The sequence below is a fragment of the Trachurus trachurus genome (genome assembly GCF_905171665.1).
Source record: "Trachurus trachurus genome assembly, chromosome: 3".
NCBI classification, from domain to species: Eukaryota; Metazoa; Chordata; class Actinopteri; order Carangiformes; family Carangidae; genus Trachurus; species Trachurus trachurus.
The window spans coordinates 33,802,371-33,816,829 of record NC_139893.1 but is presented as its reverse complement, the minus strand read 5'-3'; the positions used below and the strand labels follow the sequence as shown (position 1 = coordinate 33,816,829).

The 14,459-nt window shown below is 41.4% G+C and overlaps 1 protein-coding gene across 1 annotated transcript; it reads right to left on the bottom strand.

Annotated features, from left to right (window-relative positions):
- Positions 1 to 302: 302 nt before the first annotated feature.
- On the bottom strand, positions 303 to 7,782 carry fgf19 (fibroblast growth factor 19). The gene is made up of 3 exons (XM_083995784.1): positions 7,176 to 7,782; positions 6,970 to 7,073; positions 303 to 2,048 (listed from the first exon to the last, which is right to left on the bottom strand). The coding sequence occupies exons 1-3, from the start codon at positions 7,378 to 7,380 to the stop codon at positions 1,731 to 1,733; spliced, it is 627 nt and encodes a 208-aa protein (XP_083851910.1). The 5' UTR covers positions 7,381 to 7,782; the 3' UTR covers positions 303 to 1,730.
- Between the last annotated feature and the right edge of the window lie 6,677 nt (positions 7,783 to 14,459).

Sequence of the window (14,459 nt, the reverse complement as noted above, 5' to 3'; positions counted from 1 at the left end):
CGATAAATATATCGTTTTGTCTCTATCGTTATTTTGTTATTATTAGTGGTGGCGGAGATGCTGGTCGAGCCGACCAGCGTTTCCTTCGTGGCGAGTCATGAGAATAACGCCGCCGAATCGCCGTTTATGGTCGGAACTACGGTGGTATGTGAACCTCTTTGAACCTCTGACTTTAATTATTGATGTATGAAAACATGAGTCCGTCTTGCGCCCGGTCAAAGAAATGTACGGTGCGCGCGGAGGCTCATAAATGTAGTGTGAAAACGCTTCGCTTTTCCAAAACTCCTCGTTGTCCCTTTAAATAAGTTAATAAATACAACATTTACACTCCTGCAAGGAGACAAGACCTTTTGGTTGGTCATCTTTCAAACACGCTCTCCCACTGCAGGTCATTTGACCAAGATCCTGATCCTCACCCCCACCTCACCTCACTGAGGCACTATAGGCCTTGGTGTTCTTGGTCTGTTAAAGTAACACTTACAGTACTGCCTCTCAACAAGATTAACAGGAAGCATATACTGTATGATGTCTGATCACATGCACTTCCTCTTATAAGTCTGACTAATATTCTCCTAGTTTCTCTAAGTTCTGCTCTATACAGAAAACTATCTTCTCTTGATCCCAGACAAAAGACAGAGAGAGAGAGAGAGAGAGAGAGAGAGAGAGAGAGAGAGAGTCCCTCCATAAGTATTTTGCACAGCAGTATGTAACAAACCATATATTCATGTCTTGTTAAAGGTCCAGTGTGTAATAATTGTCAAGGTTTATTGTCAAAATCTGAATATAGTACCCATGAATATATGTGTATAAGTTTATACTTGCTATAAAATAAAATTTGTTTGGTTTTCGCAGCCTTATACTGTAATTATTCTTTTATATCTAGAGAGTGCGCCGCCATGTTTGTATGGCAGCCCGAATGGGAAATCCAGCCAGTCAGAGAACATGTTTCAAGAGTTTCGCGTTCATAAATAAACCAACGAAGAATAAGGAGGAGGAAACAGTACACATATGGTAAAATGGTTTAGATCTTCACCTCATCGCTCCATGCTCCTGAAATACTCCCATTTGCAGACGGGAGGGGTGAATGCAAGCGAGAGAGCGCTGCAATCTAGAATCTGAACACTAGAGGTCACGGTTTCCCCCCCATTTTACACACTGGACCTTTAAATGATATCTGGTGTGTGTGAGGCAGCATCAGCTGCTGTGAGTGAAAATGAAACTGGACCTCTGCCCATTTCCCATTTCTAGTTGACAGGCGCCTTCGTTTCTCGTAACCACCACCATTACCCAAACTACGGGATGTTTTGTGTTGTAACCATGACATCAAAAGGTCCACTGACCTTGATAGCAAACTGATTTTACCTGTGGTAAAAACCCAACCAAGTTGCAGTATTTACCACAGTATTGTAAAATGGTTAGTTGTTCATTTTCCAACAGAAATCTCCAACAGTTAATCTGTTGTTTATGGGATGGTGTTGTAGCGGCGGCTTGTTACTGAAATAGTAGTGTATTGCACAGAGTACAGGTGTCCTTCTCCCCTCTTTACAACTCTGGACTTGCGTTGTGTTGGGTTACATCAGCCTGGACTGTGCTGACTGTCCGCAGCAGCCTCTCCTGCTGCAGACTGGACATGCAGCCGGTTACTGACGCTGCAGCATGCAGGCCAGGGAGGCGTGCTGCGTCTGAGATAAGGCGAAACATCTGTTCACAGGTGTCTCCGAGCCACTGCCTCATCTCTTGTGGAAGCTGGGGCTGTGGATGATCTGAGACAGCTTTCCAAACGACTCCATTGCGTCCACTGGTTCTTCTGTTTGTGCCGTGTTCTGCCTCGGCTGGTCCAGTCCAGGGGAGGAGGAGGCCCGGTGGTCCACGGTGCTGATCCTGGGGAGGAACTGGGCCAAAGCGGGGACGCCTCGGTCTCGACCCTGCAACCTCTGCTGCTGGTTCCCCAGACTGAGCAGGGCTCCGTGTCTGTCAGAGATGTAGATGTTGTAGCCGTCTGGTAAGATCTGCTCTCTGAAGCTGCAGTCATCTCTGCTGTAGGTGTGCTGGGGGAGATGGAGACACATTTACATGTTAAAAAAATAATGTCCCACATATGACCTTTTCTTTGATACTGGCCAAATACAACAACATGAAGCACAAGGATTCAAATTCAAATTCAATTTTTATTCATTTATATGGCACCTTTCATGCTAAAAGCAACACAAAGTGCCTCACAGAGGCTAAAAACAACAAGGAAAAGAAAGAGAACAAAACAAAAAGAAGCAACCCAACCACAAAGCTAAAAACTAAAACAGTGAGATAAGATAAAAGGTATAAGATACGATAGAACTATAAAAATTATAGAAATCATAGAAAAATCATAGAAAATAAAATAGAATAAAAAAAGTGAAATAAAATAAAATGAATACATAAAATCTAAACATAATCCGAGGCCTGATTAAAAGGAATAAAAGTCTCTGCAGCCCTGAGGTTCTCCTGCAGGCTGTTCCACATAGCCTACATAATAACTTAATGCTGCCTACCCATGTGTTTTGGAACTAACTTTTGGAAAGGATAACACCCTGTTGTGTCAGGTGCAGAGAAATGCACAAGTGGACTGAGTACGTGTTTTGCAACAGTGCATGGTTTGATGGGGTTGTACTTAAATGGATATTTCAACATTTTGGCAAATTCGCCTATTGCCATAATCCCTATAGTCTTAGGAGTAGGTTCATTACCTTTAATTCGATGCATGTTGTTTTGAGATCGACCGGGCAGAGATGTGAGCTTTCCACAACGCAAGGTTCGCCTTTCCCTCATCAAGCTCATCAAATACACAGTCCAACAACTCCAAAACGCTCTGGTGGACAAGTTGAGACCTGCACATTCACCACATTATGAAATAATAATGGAACGTTGGAACGAGTTGTTAAGGTAAATGACACGGCTGCTGGGTGGAGTGATTTCAAAAGCCTAAGTAGTTCTGAGTATTTGCTTCATGTGTCGTAATGTTACATAATTATACGTTATTATTTCATAGTGTGGTGAATGTGCAGGTCACAACTTGTCCACCAGAGTGTTTTGCAGTTGTTGGATTGTGTATTTAGTTTGATGAGGGAAACGTGAAAGTACTGTGCGCTTCCGTTGCGTTAGCTGAGCAGCTCACGTCTCTGCCCCGCCGATCCCTTTAATCTCTTAACTATTGATTGGAATGTTTCGAGCCTTCTCCCATTCCCTTTAAGCAAAGCTTATTAATGCCTGCCCTATTTACAGGAAGAAAAATTACAATAACAAAAAAAAACAAAATTTGTAGGAAGATTACACTCGAAGAGTAGAGTAAATAAAGTGAATAGTATCAAAACAAAACAAGCAGAACCATTTAGTAATAATAATTAACTTACTTTATCCTAGTGTTAAATATGTATTCAATACATTGATTTTAAACATCCTTTTAAATTGGGTAATAGTTGTACATTATTTTAATTCATTGTCAAGGCTATTCCATAATTTTACTCCAATAACAGAAATGCATTTGGCTTTAGTATTTGTCCTTGCTTTTGGTTTGTTTAAAATGCAGCCCCCCCTGAGGTCATACTGGCTCTCTCTACTTGAGAACAGCTTTTGTATGCAGGGTGGAAGTAGGTTGTTTATTGCCTTATAGGTTATTACAGCAGTGTTTAAATTGACCAGGTCTTCGAATTTCAATGTTTTGGTACTGGTGAAGAGCGGATTGGTTGGTGCTAAGTAATCCTTTTGGTGTATAATTCTAATGGCTTTCTTTTGCAGTATGAAGATAGGATTAGTAATTGTTTTGTATGAGTTTCCCCATACCTCAACACAATATGTTAAGTGAGTAATTCACTACTTACTACTGCATTTTCTTTTGGTATTTTTTTCAATATAAACTGTTTTTTTCAAATTAAAAACAGCTTTTATCAAAAAAACAAACAAAAAAAACATACGTAAATGTTCAAGTTCTTCGACGGTTGTTTACTTTGGCCAAAGAGAGGCACAGCCAGAGGCCAAGGTTGTTGTTGCTGCTGCTGGATCTTTTCATTCAGGTTTTTCCACTTTGCAAACATCCTCTACCCTGCACCACGCCGGACAAAGGTTGATGAACCAGTTGACTGTTTGAATGAATGACTGAGTGTTTTCTGAACATGGAAGCTGGAACGAGCAACATATGAAAACAGCAGGAGACGTCGGCTCAGCGGGTCTACGGACATCTCTACTTTTATCCATGACTTAAAGGCACAATACAACATTTTGAAAATGTGCATTTTAACAAGAGATCATAGATTATCATTGTTGTTTTACACTGAGTCTTTATCAGCAGGATTACGCAAAACGTCGTGAATTGATTTGCACTGAATGCGGTGGAGAGATGGGGCTGGACCAGTGAGATTTTGGGGGCAGATCCGACTCATTGACACTGATTTATCCCTCTGAAATCTGGTGTATGAGTGCTTGTCTGGTTTGTTTATCTGTCAGCAGGATTACACAAAAAGTCCTGAACTGATTTACATTGAACTCAGTGGAGTAACTGGGCCTGGACCAGGGATGAACCCGTTACATGTTGTTGCTGATCTGGTTAAAACATCAGATCCACATAATAATTTAAAAGGCTGAATGTGCATAATACTGTGGTACCAACAGTCTTAAGAATAAAAGCCATGCAACTACACAATAATAATAGCAGGTCCTCACAGCAATGAAACAGGTCAGGTATATGTATGATCTCTGCATGCTAGGGGTGTGATGAGATCTCGTCCCACGAGATCTCGCGAGATTAAACTCGACGATATTTCTCGTCGCGTTAAAAATCTGTCTCGCAAGATTTTTTTTTTTTTATGTTAAAAAATGTAAAGCAGGGTACTTTGCACTACCAGTTACCATTACTTTGCACCTCTTTCCACTACACAGTTATAACTCTACTCGACTTGGTTTAGGTGCTTTTCAGTCACAGCTGAGTTCTTCATTCCTCCTCAGTAAAAACGAAATTTATCAACCAGCGCATCCAGCGCTAATTAACGACTCTGTGGCTGCCGCGTCTCTCTCTCTCTCTCTCTCTCTCTCTCTCTCTCTCTCTCTCTCTCTCTCTGGCGCACGCACACACACACACACACACACACACACACACACACACACACACACACACACACACACACACACACACACACACACACACACACACACACACACACACACACACACACACACACGGGCACATGGACAGGTCGCGCTGTGACGATAATAAACATATGCGCTAGACCGTCCGACGTGGGAGGGAGGGAGGGGGGGGGGATCCGAGTATCCGAGTAGTGAAATGGCACTAGGGGGGAGGAGGGGTTGTTGCCACTACTTAAAAAAATCCTAGAGGAAACACTGCACATAATATTGTTTGCACTTGAAAAAAAGAAATAGCCTAAATATAAATTTTATTTAATTTATATTAACTTTTATAACTTTTAGTTTTAGTTTCAATTTGTGGAAGAATAAATGTATTTAAAGCTCATGCTCATGTGAATAGTTACAATAAAACATTTCAAAATGCAAGTGCAACTCGGTTAAATAAAAGTCTGTTGGTCCAGTCATATTTTGTCATTGTAGTTTTCTTAAAATCTCGTCTCGTCTCGATCTCGTGAACCCAATCTCGTGTCTCGTCTCGTCTCGTGAGATGAGTGTATCGTCACACCCCTGCTGCATGCTGATATCATCATTGCACACTACAGTTAATAAATCAACAGCTGTTAAGACTCTAAAGGGGTACCTCAGCAGATGCTGTTTTGTTCAGTGGTCAAATTCTCTCATTCATTTATTTCATCTACTATGGAGCTAAAAAATAACATTAAAAAATCAGTTAAGGATAAAGAAAATGCAACCTCCAGTTCCAACATCTGAACTCTTATGTGGTGAAAGAGGCAGCTCATGAGCGTTTAGGCTGAAATACTCATTTGAGGCAGAGAGTGAGAGTGAGGCTGAAGCGCTGCAAGGACGTAATGTTACGTGATGTGAGTGGAATAAAAAAAAAAAGAAGTAGTCGAATCAACAAGTATAAGGAAGTGGGAGATTCCCCAGAAGAGACACTAATAGATGCTATTTTCACAACTTTGGCTTTCTCATCAAAGCTGCTGCCTGCAGTTAATAAATATAGAGCACAAACTACAGTTACATCCAGACACACATTACATTTACATTTGATATGTTTTTATGTTTATTAATTATTAGTTAGGTGTTTAGTGTTTTTATGAGTATTGAAATGCTGCTATGATGATAGGGATTGCTCCCAAAGTAAGTTTTGTTGGATGGAAATGGAAAATGACAATAAAAACGTCTTTTTTACTTTGGTGTACTGTAACTATACTTCTATAGTTCTCACAGGAATAAGGCTGTCATCTTTTCACCTTCACTGGACAGCACATAGTAGAGACAGACAGGAAAGGGGGAGGCAGAGAGAGGGGGAACGACACGCAGGAAAGGTCCGCCCGACGCGGGATTCGAACCGGGGACGCCTGCGTTGAGGACTGTAGCCTCTACATGGGGCGGCCGCTTTAACCACTGCGCCACGCACCGCCCCAGGCTGTGTCATCTTTAGCATAAAACTGGCACACTGCTACAATAGGAACCCTAATTATATAAAATCTAGACTGGAAAGTCAAATCAAGGATATAGTATTTATTTTATTTTATAGTGGACATGTTAGTCTTTCATATGATTTTTTCCTGTTCTGTGGTTTGGTCAGTTGTGTTTTAAATAAAAGAACAGATTTGTGTCCCTTGTACATGATATATTATGTTGTTTTTTTTGAAAGCAGTAGAATAAATTTGATCACTAAAAATTATATTTGACAGTAGAACATAAAAATGTTCTAATCCAACCTGATGATGATGATGATGCAGTGGTAACTGTTTTACTTGACTCCTGACTCCTGAGGAAGTGAAAGTGATGATGTGTCATTAGTGAGGCTGAGACTTGGAGACTTACCGAGGAGTACAGAGACCCGTCTCCTTCTATGCACAGAAACCGCGCCGTCGCTACTCCTCTGATGGCAACACAGCCCGGGTCCACAGGCCGGATCTCCAGAAGACCTGCAGGTCAGATAGGCATCAGAATGAGCAGTCCACTCCATCCACCGTTCACCCCTCAAAGCTGCTGCAGTCCGCGTCTCCAGGACTGTATAGACTACTTACTGTGCAGAGTCTGAACCGCAGAGCCGTGGATCTGTCCATCCCCGCTGATCAGGAGGTGCAGTCCCGGTCTGGCGGCGTACAAGTGCCTGAGCCGGACCACCTGGTCCCAGCCGTGCTCGATGTGGGGCCCCTGGTCCGATAGGGGCATGCAAACAACTCCCACAGCGAAAACCACATTGATAACGTATATGCTGAGCAGAAACATGATTCATGGAGTCCTCCGTGTGCGCGCTGTGTCCCGCTCCCTGCAGCTGTGTGAAGTGAGCCAGCCCCATCCTTCCACAGCCTTTTAAATGTGGCCCTTATCAGCTGCAGATGACCCTCTTTCCCAAAGCCAGTTCTCAGAAGCAGACCACAACACACCCCTGCACGACATCCAACGGAATCGTAGTTCTCCCTTGGCCCCCGACGAGCCCCGAGCAGAGCAGAGCAGAGCAGAGCAGAGCAGAGCCCCCTATGGTGTGTTAGTGCAAATCTCATTCACAGGTTAGAGATCTGCTCACATCACTCAACCACACGACCACATTCCTGTGGTCTTCTCAGAGGCGCAAACTTCTAGGCACAGAATAACACCTGGAGTGGACATACATCTGCCTCCCCAGAACACACACGCACACACGCACGCACCACAGCCTATAGTGCGCTACTCTGTGTCTGTCAAATCGCACGTTAAAACATGCGCTAAGCACAAGCTTTAGTGGAGATCCAAGCTGTACTGCTGCTAACTGTTTATAAAACAGAATCAATGCTTCCCACAGGTTTTATAATAATAATAATAATAATAATAATAATAATAATAATAATAATAATAATAATAATAATAATAGAAGTAGTTTAGTTTTAGTTTTTATTATCTCCCTTGGGAAATTTGTCTTGGACACAAGAGAAAATGTCTATTCACATATCAAATAGCACAGAACACAAGAGACATATATCCATATAAATACATCCATTATTTAAAAAAACAACACAACAAAAAAACTCTTTGCACTATTGAACTCCCCTTATCCCATTGCACTACCAATATTCTTGCACTCCCCTGTTCTATCATTCATTTTATTGCACTATTATTCTATTTCACTTCCCCGTTCTATCATTAGTTGTGTACAGTTCCTCCTACAGAATATGTTGCAATGTCACAGATTGAATTACAGCATCTGCTACATCTCATGCATCTTTGAATCATTAGCAAGCTAACAGCCAATTACAATCACCTAATACATATAACACAGGCAAAAGACTGAGAGAAAGTGTAATACACAGAGAGATTTTTTTTGGACTTGTTTTGTTTCCCTATCCTGTATTAAGTTTCCATAGTGTCTGCTTCATTTATTTCCTTTCCTTTTATTTCCTTCATTATTATCATTTTCTTCTTCTTTTTCTTCCAAGTTTAGTTTGGTGTGTTGTTTGTGGTTGTTGGTGCTTTAATGCATGACCCATTTGGCTTGCTTGGTTCAGGATGATTGTCTTTGTTAAATATTTGAACATGTATATAAGTATGTGTATATTTATAGATAGAGTATAGAGTATATGCACTTTTCAAAAAATGATAATACTGTAACTGTGAACCCCAGGAAGAGTAGTCGCTGAGGCAGTGACTAATGGGGATCTAATAAACTAATAAACTGTGGTTCCTAACCTGTGGTCTAGTATTGCAAGTGGGCTAACAAATCTTTTCCAATGAGCCCACTTGTCAAATGCAGGACTTTGACTTTGAAAGCAGTATCTTATCTCTATACTTTACAAAACTAAACAATCTGAATGCTTCCTCCACTGTCAGTACAACAGATGTAGGGTAACATAACAGCCAACTAATAAGAAGAAGTAGCCGTACTAGCAATAGTAATAGTGGTGGTATTACTAATAGTAGAACTGGTTGTAGCAGTAGTCGAGTAGGCTAATAGTAGTCATAGTCATACGTTGGTAGTACTGTCAGGAGTAATAGCCTACTGTAGCAGGCTGCCATCCAGTCCTCCCATTAAGCTGGCCTGTTCTCCCTGCCTCCCTTGTCTACCAGAAGCTTCCTCCATCAGCTCGTTAACATTTCCATGTTTCCCACATTCTGTGTTATAAACTGTTTTCTTTTCTGTAACAACATCTATTGCACGTCTGCCCGTCCTATTGCACCCTGAGGTTTCTCCCATTTTTCCCTGTTAAAAGGGTTTTCTATGGAGTTTTTCCTCAGTGGATGTGAGGGTCTAAGGACAGAGGATGTTGCTGTGATGCCATGTAAAGCCCTTTGAGACAAACTGTTTGTAAAAACGGGCTATACAAATAAAATTGCCTTGCCTTGCCTTGATACTAATAGTAGTAGTAGAGAGAGTGATTGCAGCGGGAGCAGTAGCTGTGTAGATTGTAGTGTCTGTGTAAATAACAGTCTAGACTGGTGTACTGGAGGACAGAGCCGGCGCTGAGAGCAGCAGAGGAATACTCGTTGTTTTTGTTGTTGATGTTGAGAGAACAAGTATAATTTCCAGTCAGAGTAAACCTTGGCTGCTGCCTATAGACCACATGCGTCTTACATTGATGATCATGTTGCATAATGTTACGTTACATAAAGTTCTACCAAATGTTCTCTGTCAAATTGCACGTTTTTTATTTGTGGACAGGGTAAAGTCTACGGATTGGTCTGATTCCAGCGGAGCTGTGAGTCTATGACTGGGTCACTGCACATTCAAATGACGGACTTCTTTCCGCTCTTATCACTTTCTGGCCTGTGCTTCCGCTGTGCGGCCCAAAAGTTAAACTGTAATGGAGAGCAAACATCGATCAACATCATTCACCAACATGCAACCCCAGCCCAGATATCAGCCTTATTTTCTGGAAAGTTTTTTAGATTTGCAGAGTCACTGTCTGTGTGTGGTTGTGGAAATCTGACTCGTTTTTTTCTCCTTCTGTTTTGCAGGTTGATTCTCCAAAACCCCCCACATTTACTTTAAATGTCCTCACAGCCTCTGTCACTAGGTGGCAGTGTAGAACATGATATGGTTAGTGGGGAGGGCATTAAAAGTCAAAGTCAACCTCATTTATTTACTTCTCAAACATCCCAAAATCTGAGGGGAAAACAGATGACCGGCAGCACAAACATGAGGCTGAGAAATAGAGGAAGCCCAGTTCTCATTCAAAAACACACTCATTACAGAGAAAAGCAGAGACGGTGGAGCCGAATGTATGGAGTCATAGGAGTGTCGTAAAAATAAATAAATAAAATCTGTTAACAAATGAGGAATTAATGTGGAAATGTGAACTGGAATAAATTAAAGGATAAAAAAAAAAAACACTTTTCCTTCTTGGCTTTTCCCAACTATTAGGGTCCAAACTAAAATCTTTCACCAAAGCTGAATTCATATGTGCAGTTTGGAGAAAAACCCACTCAGAGCCAGTTGATTGACAGCTTGGTGCTTCAAGGATTGCAACAACGAGAGAATCAACAATTTATGTATTCTGTTATCTTTTCCTATTTTCTTTCTATTTTCTTTTACATATTTTTATTATTTTTTTCCCATGATAATAATGATAATGCTCTTTATTGTCCACAATGTGGAAATTTGTGTTTTTATGTCACTCTTATTATGGTGAATAACAGAGCGGCTGACTTCATATTTATATTCTGTTTCATTACTTAGATGTAGCCTACTGTCATATGGTTCTTATGTGAATCAGTGAATCCAGTCTTCTATATACTGTATGTGGCTGAGGGTGGAAGGCGTGTATACTGCGGTCACTGTCATCATGAAACACTTGGAGAGAAAATGAAATGTTGCAGTCAGCGCTGTTTGTAGAGGTTTGTTTACTTGGTTACAGCGTCTGCAGACTGGGTCAACCAGGCTGCTGATATTTGAGAAGCATGGCCGCCTGGTAATGTTGATGATGCTGTGAGTCAGAGTTCGCCTGAGCTCCTCGTTGGCTCAGTTGGGAATCTTTTGGATTTAGCGAGATGATTTCAAGATGCACAACTGGGCCGTCGTGTGCAGCAGGTGTTGAAGCCATGGGAGCAACTGACCTTCAGTATGTGGTCATCATCAGATCATTAGGTGGCCTGTCTCTCACTCATACACAGCATCAACTAAACCATTCGAAAAACATTGTGGAACAGAGCCACCAACAAAGTGTGAACCACTGTTATTTCAAACTGTAGTGCAAATATAGAGCCTGATCTGTTATGATTCATCAGGACGGCCATGTAATCCACTCTAAATAATCTCTAACCAGAATAGGTCAAATGTTTCCAGTGTGTTAGTGATGACTTTTCTCCAACAGAGGGCAGTGGTGATGCTTTGATGTCAAATGTCAAACAATGGAAAACTGATATCTTACAGTTATTTTAATGATTTGTCAGTTGAAATGGCATTTAATTTTTAATCTAATGTAGGCTATAATGAAAAACAAAAAGGTTTCATAGACTTTAAACTTGAAAGCTGCCTTTAAGAAACGCTGTGTCAACCAAGATCCAATAGATGCTGTGTCACCAACCAATCCGTGTATCATTTGTTCTTTCTATTTTCAATTGGCAATCAAAAATGAAAAAGTGACAGATTATGAGTTCTTATTCCTTAACCTTCTCAATTCAAGAATAATTTATTTAGATGATGAGCTTTGTGGACGTGTCAGTGCTTGTGTGGAAGTGAGTTTTTCTCTCCTGTCCCATTCTCCACTCCATCCAATCTACCTCAACCCAAACCGTTACACCAGGGTCTCCATCATCTGACTGTGAAAGACTCATATCCTTCACCATGGACCGATGAGTCTCTTGACTTCCTGTCCAGAAAGAAGTTTCGTACCATGGGGCCAAGGAGTCCAAAACCAAAAACTACTTTCATCAAACTCTACAGCCTGGTCCAGTTCAGATTCGTCCCCTGGCACTGACCTTTTGTCTTTTTGCCTTTCCAAACTACCTCAACCCAAGTACACGGCCACATTTCAATTAAACCTGTGATTTAATTACATGAAGAAGCTCATGAACAAATCTGAACGCTACATTCCTCAGTTTGGTGTTGTGTTGTGTCTGATACATCTGAGGAAGGAGGTGGCTGAATAAGTCAAAAAGCAGACCGTGAGAATTGGTAAAGGAGACGGTTCAGGAGTAGGCCACTGAACAGAAGGTGAAACACAGCTGCAGCAGTGGGTGGGAGGTTTACAAAGAGCCCTGCTACCAATAACAGAAGGAGCAGTGTTTGTCTGTGCTAAGCTTACTGTTACTTTATTACAATTTTTTTTTTTTGGGGGGGGGCTCTTATACCTTTATTGTGGCAGGACAACTGGAGAGAGACAGGAAATGGGGAGAGAGAGGAATGACATGCAAATGACACAAAGGTCCGCCAGGTGGAATCAGTACAACGTATTCTGTTTAAGGAAGCAGGGAAGCAGGCCCCACCCCCCTGATATTTAGCAGAATGACTGATCATCAATACTTTGAATTGTGGACAAAAATGTAGTGATGCCTGAAAGCCCCTCTGTTGCAGGTGTGTGTATGTTGTAAAGCCATGTAATGTTGAGCTTTATTGGGTTCAGAGTTCTTAAAGGGACAACGAGGAGTTTGTATTTGGTTATAAAAGAGTCTTATATTAATGTGGATGAATCTACGTTACCACTTGTTAATGGGTCCATTTTCGATAAATGTATCATTGTGTCTTTATAGTTATTTTGTTATTATTATTTAGTGGTCAACTCGCCCAGCATTTCCTACTTTCGGTTTCGCGGACACTGCCCAGGGGGTCATGGGAATAACGCCGCTGAATCGCCGTTTATGGTCGGAACTACGGCGGTATCTGATCGTCTTCGAACGTCCGACTTTCATTTTTGATCAATGAAAACATTCTTGCACCAAGAATTTCACCGTGTGCGCGGAGGCTCATGGGAAATGTAGTGTGAAAACATTTCGCTTTCCAAAACACCTCATTGTCCCTTTAAAGCAGAAGTGAGTGATATATTTGTGTTAATATAAGTCTTAAATAGTTATATCTTCCGACAGCAATCACTTACATAGAGTGTTTGGACTGAAACACGGGTCTCTCAGTCCCTCTGCTCTGCTCTGAGCCGAAGAGAAAACATTTATCGTATCCTACAGTTTTTATCCAATGAGGAGAGAGAACGGCATGCAGGGCTGTGTGTGCAGCCAAGGAACGCCGTGAATGTGGTGACGTAGGGACGAGTGACTGTTATGGTGCGTTCAAGGAAACTCGTATTTTTCCGACCGTGAAGTGGTACCAGTTCAATCTGGTACGAGTTCACCGGTCGGAAGTTACGAGTGGCCGTTATAGTGACTTTCACCGGTAAAACAGGTCGGAAAAACACGAGTGGGTTGCCTGAAACGCTACAAAGTCGTAAGTTGTGACTTGAAGCTGTAATTTACGATTTCAAAAGCCTGCCTGGAACGCAGCATTAGCGAAAACGACCGGACCACTCACTTCTGCTTTAAGGGTCCTGAAAATGAAAACCTGGCCTGGCCGGGCCGCGTTGGGTCCGGGCTTCAACACCTTCGGTCTGACTAGCATTCCTTTCATTTTTCTTTTTTTTCTTCTTTTTTCTTTTTACTATTCATTCTTGGCCCGAACCCAGCCAAAACAAAAGAAAAACAAACAAGGCCCGACCCAAGTCATTCCTATACTTTAGGCCCAAACATGTCTGGTCCAGTTGCCCATTGAGACCTTGAATTAGGTTTCATGGGCCCAACCATGTTTCCCCGTAGCCCAGCCTGACTTTGAATGGTTCCGCTGGTGTGTTCTGTCAGTAGAGTATCACCGTCAAAGTACTTCCTGTAGTAAGGGTATCACAGTAAAAGTTCTTCATGTAGTTAAAGTAACACAGTAAAACTACCTCCTTTACTTATCGTATCCGTTAAAGTACTTCCTGTAGTTAAAGTATCACAGAAAGTGTGATTCATGTACTTAAAGCAACACAGTAAAAGTACTGTAACAGTGAAACAGTACTTCATTGTGAAGTGTCTCCTGTGAAAAAAGTGTAATATATCCCTGTGACTCGCAGGTGAATAGTTGAGTAGAAATCTAAATGTATAAAGATAAACCCTCCAGTCAAGTGCAAACACCTGAGAGTGTTGGTAAACTGTTAGGATATGAGTCAAAGTCCCACCACTGATCTAAACACAAGAAGATGTACAGTACAGGAAAATTTCCAAAAATAATTTTACAGTGTAAAACTAGTAGAGTGCTCCTTCACATAGATTGTGTTATTGTTATAAAAGAATAAACACACTGTCAATCTAGTTTTTGGTTCATAGTGTTCTTTACCGAGAAACTGTTGTACTTTATTGTGGGAATGTGTGCA

Coding starts and splice junctions, on each gene's coding strand:
- fgf19 (XM_083995784.1), bottom strand. CDS start 7,380: ATGTTTCTGCTCAGCATATACGTTATCAATGTGGTTTTCGCTGTGGGA. Junction 7,074..7,175: donor TGCGGTTCAGACTCTGCACA/GTAAGTAGTCTA, acceptor TCTGACCTGCAG/GTCTTCTGGAGATCCGGCCT. Junction 2,049..6,969: donor ACGGGTCTCTGTACTCCTCG/GTAAGTCTCCAA, acceptor CATCTCCCCCAG/CACACCTACAGCAGAGATGA.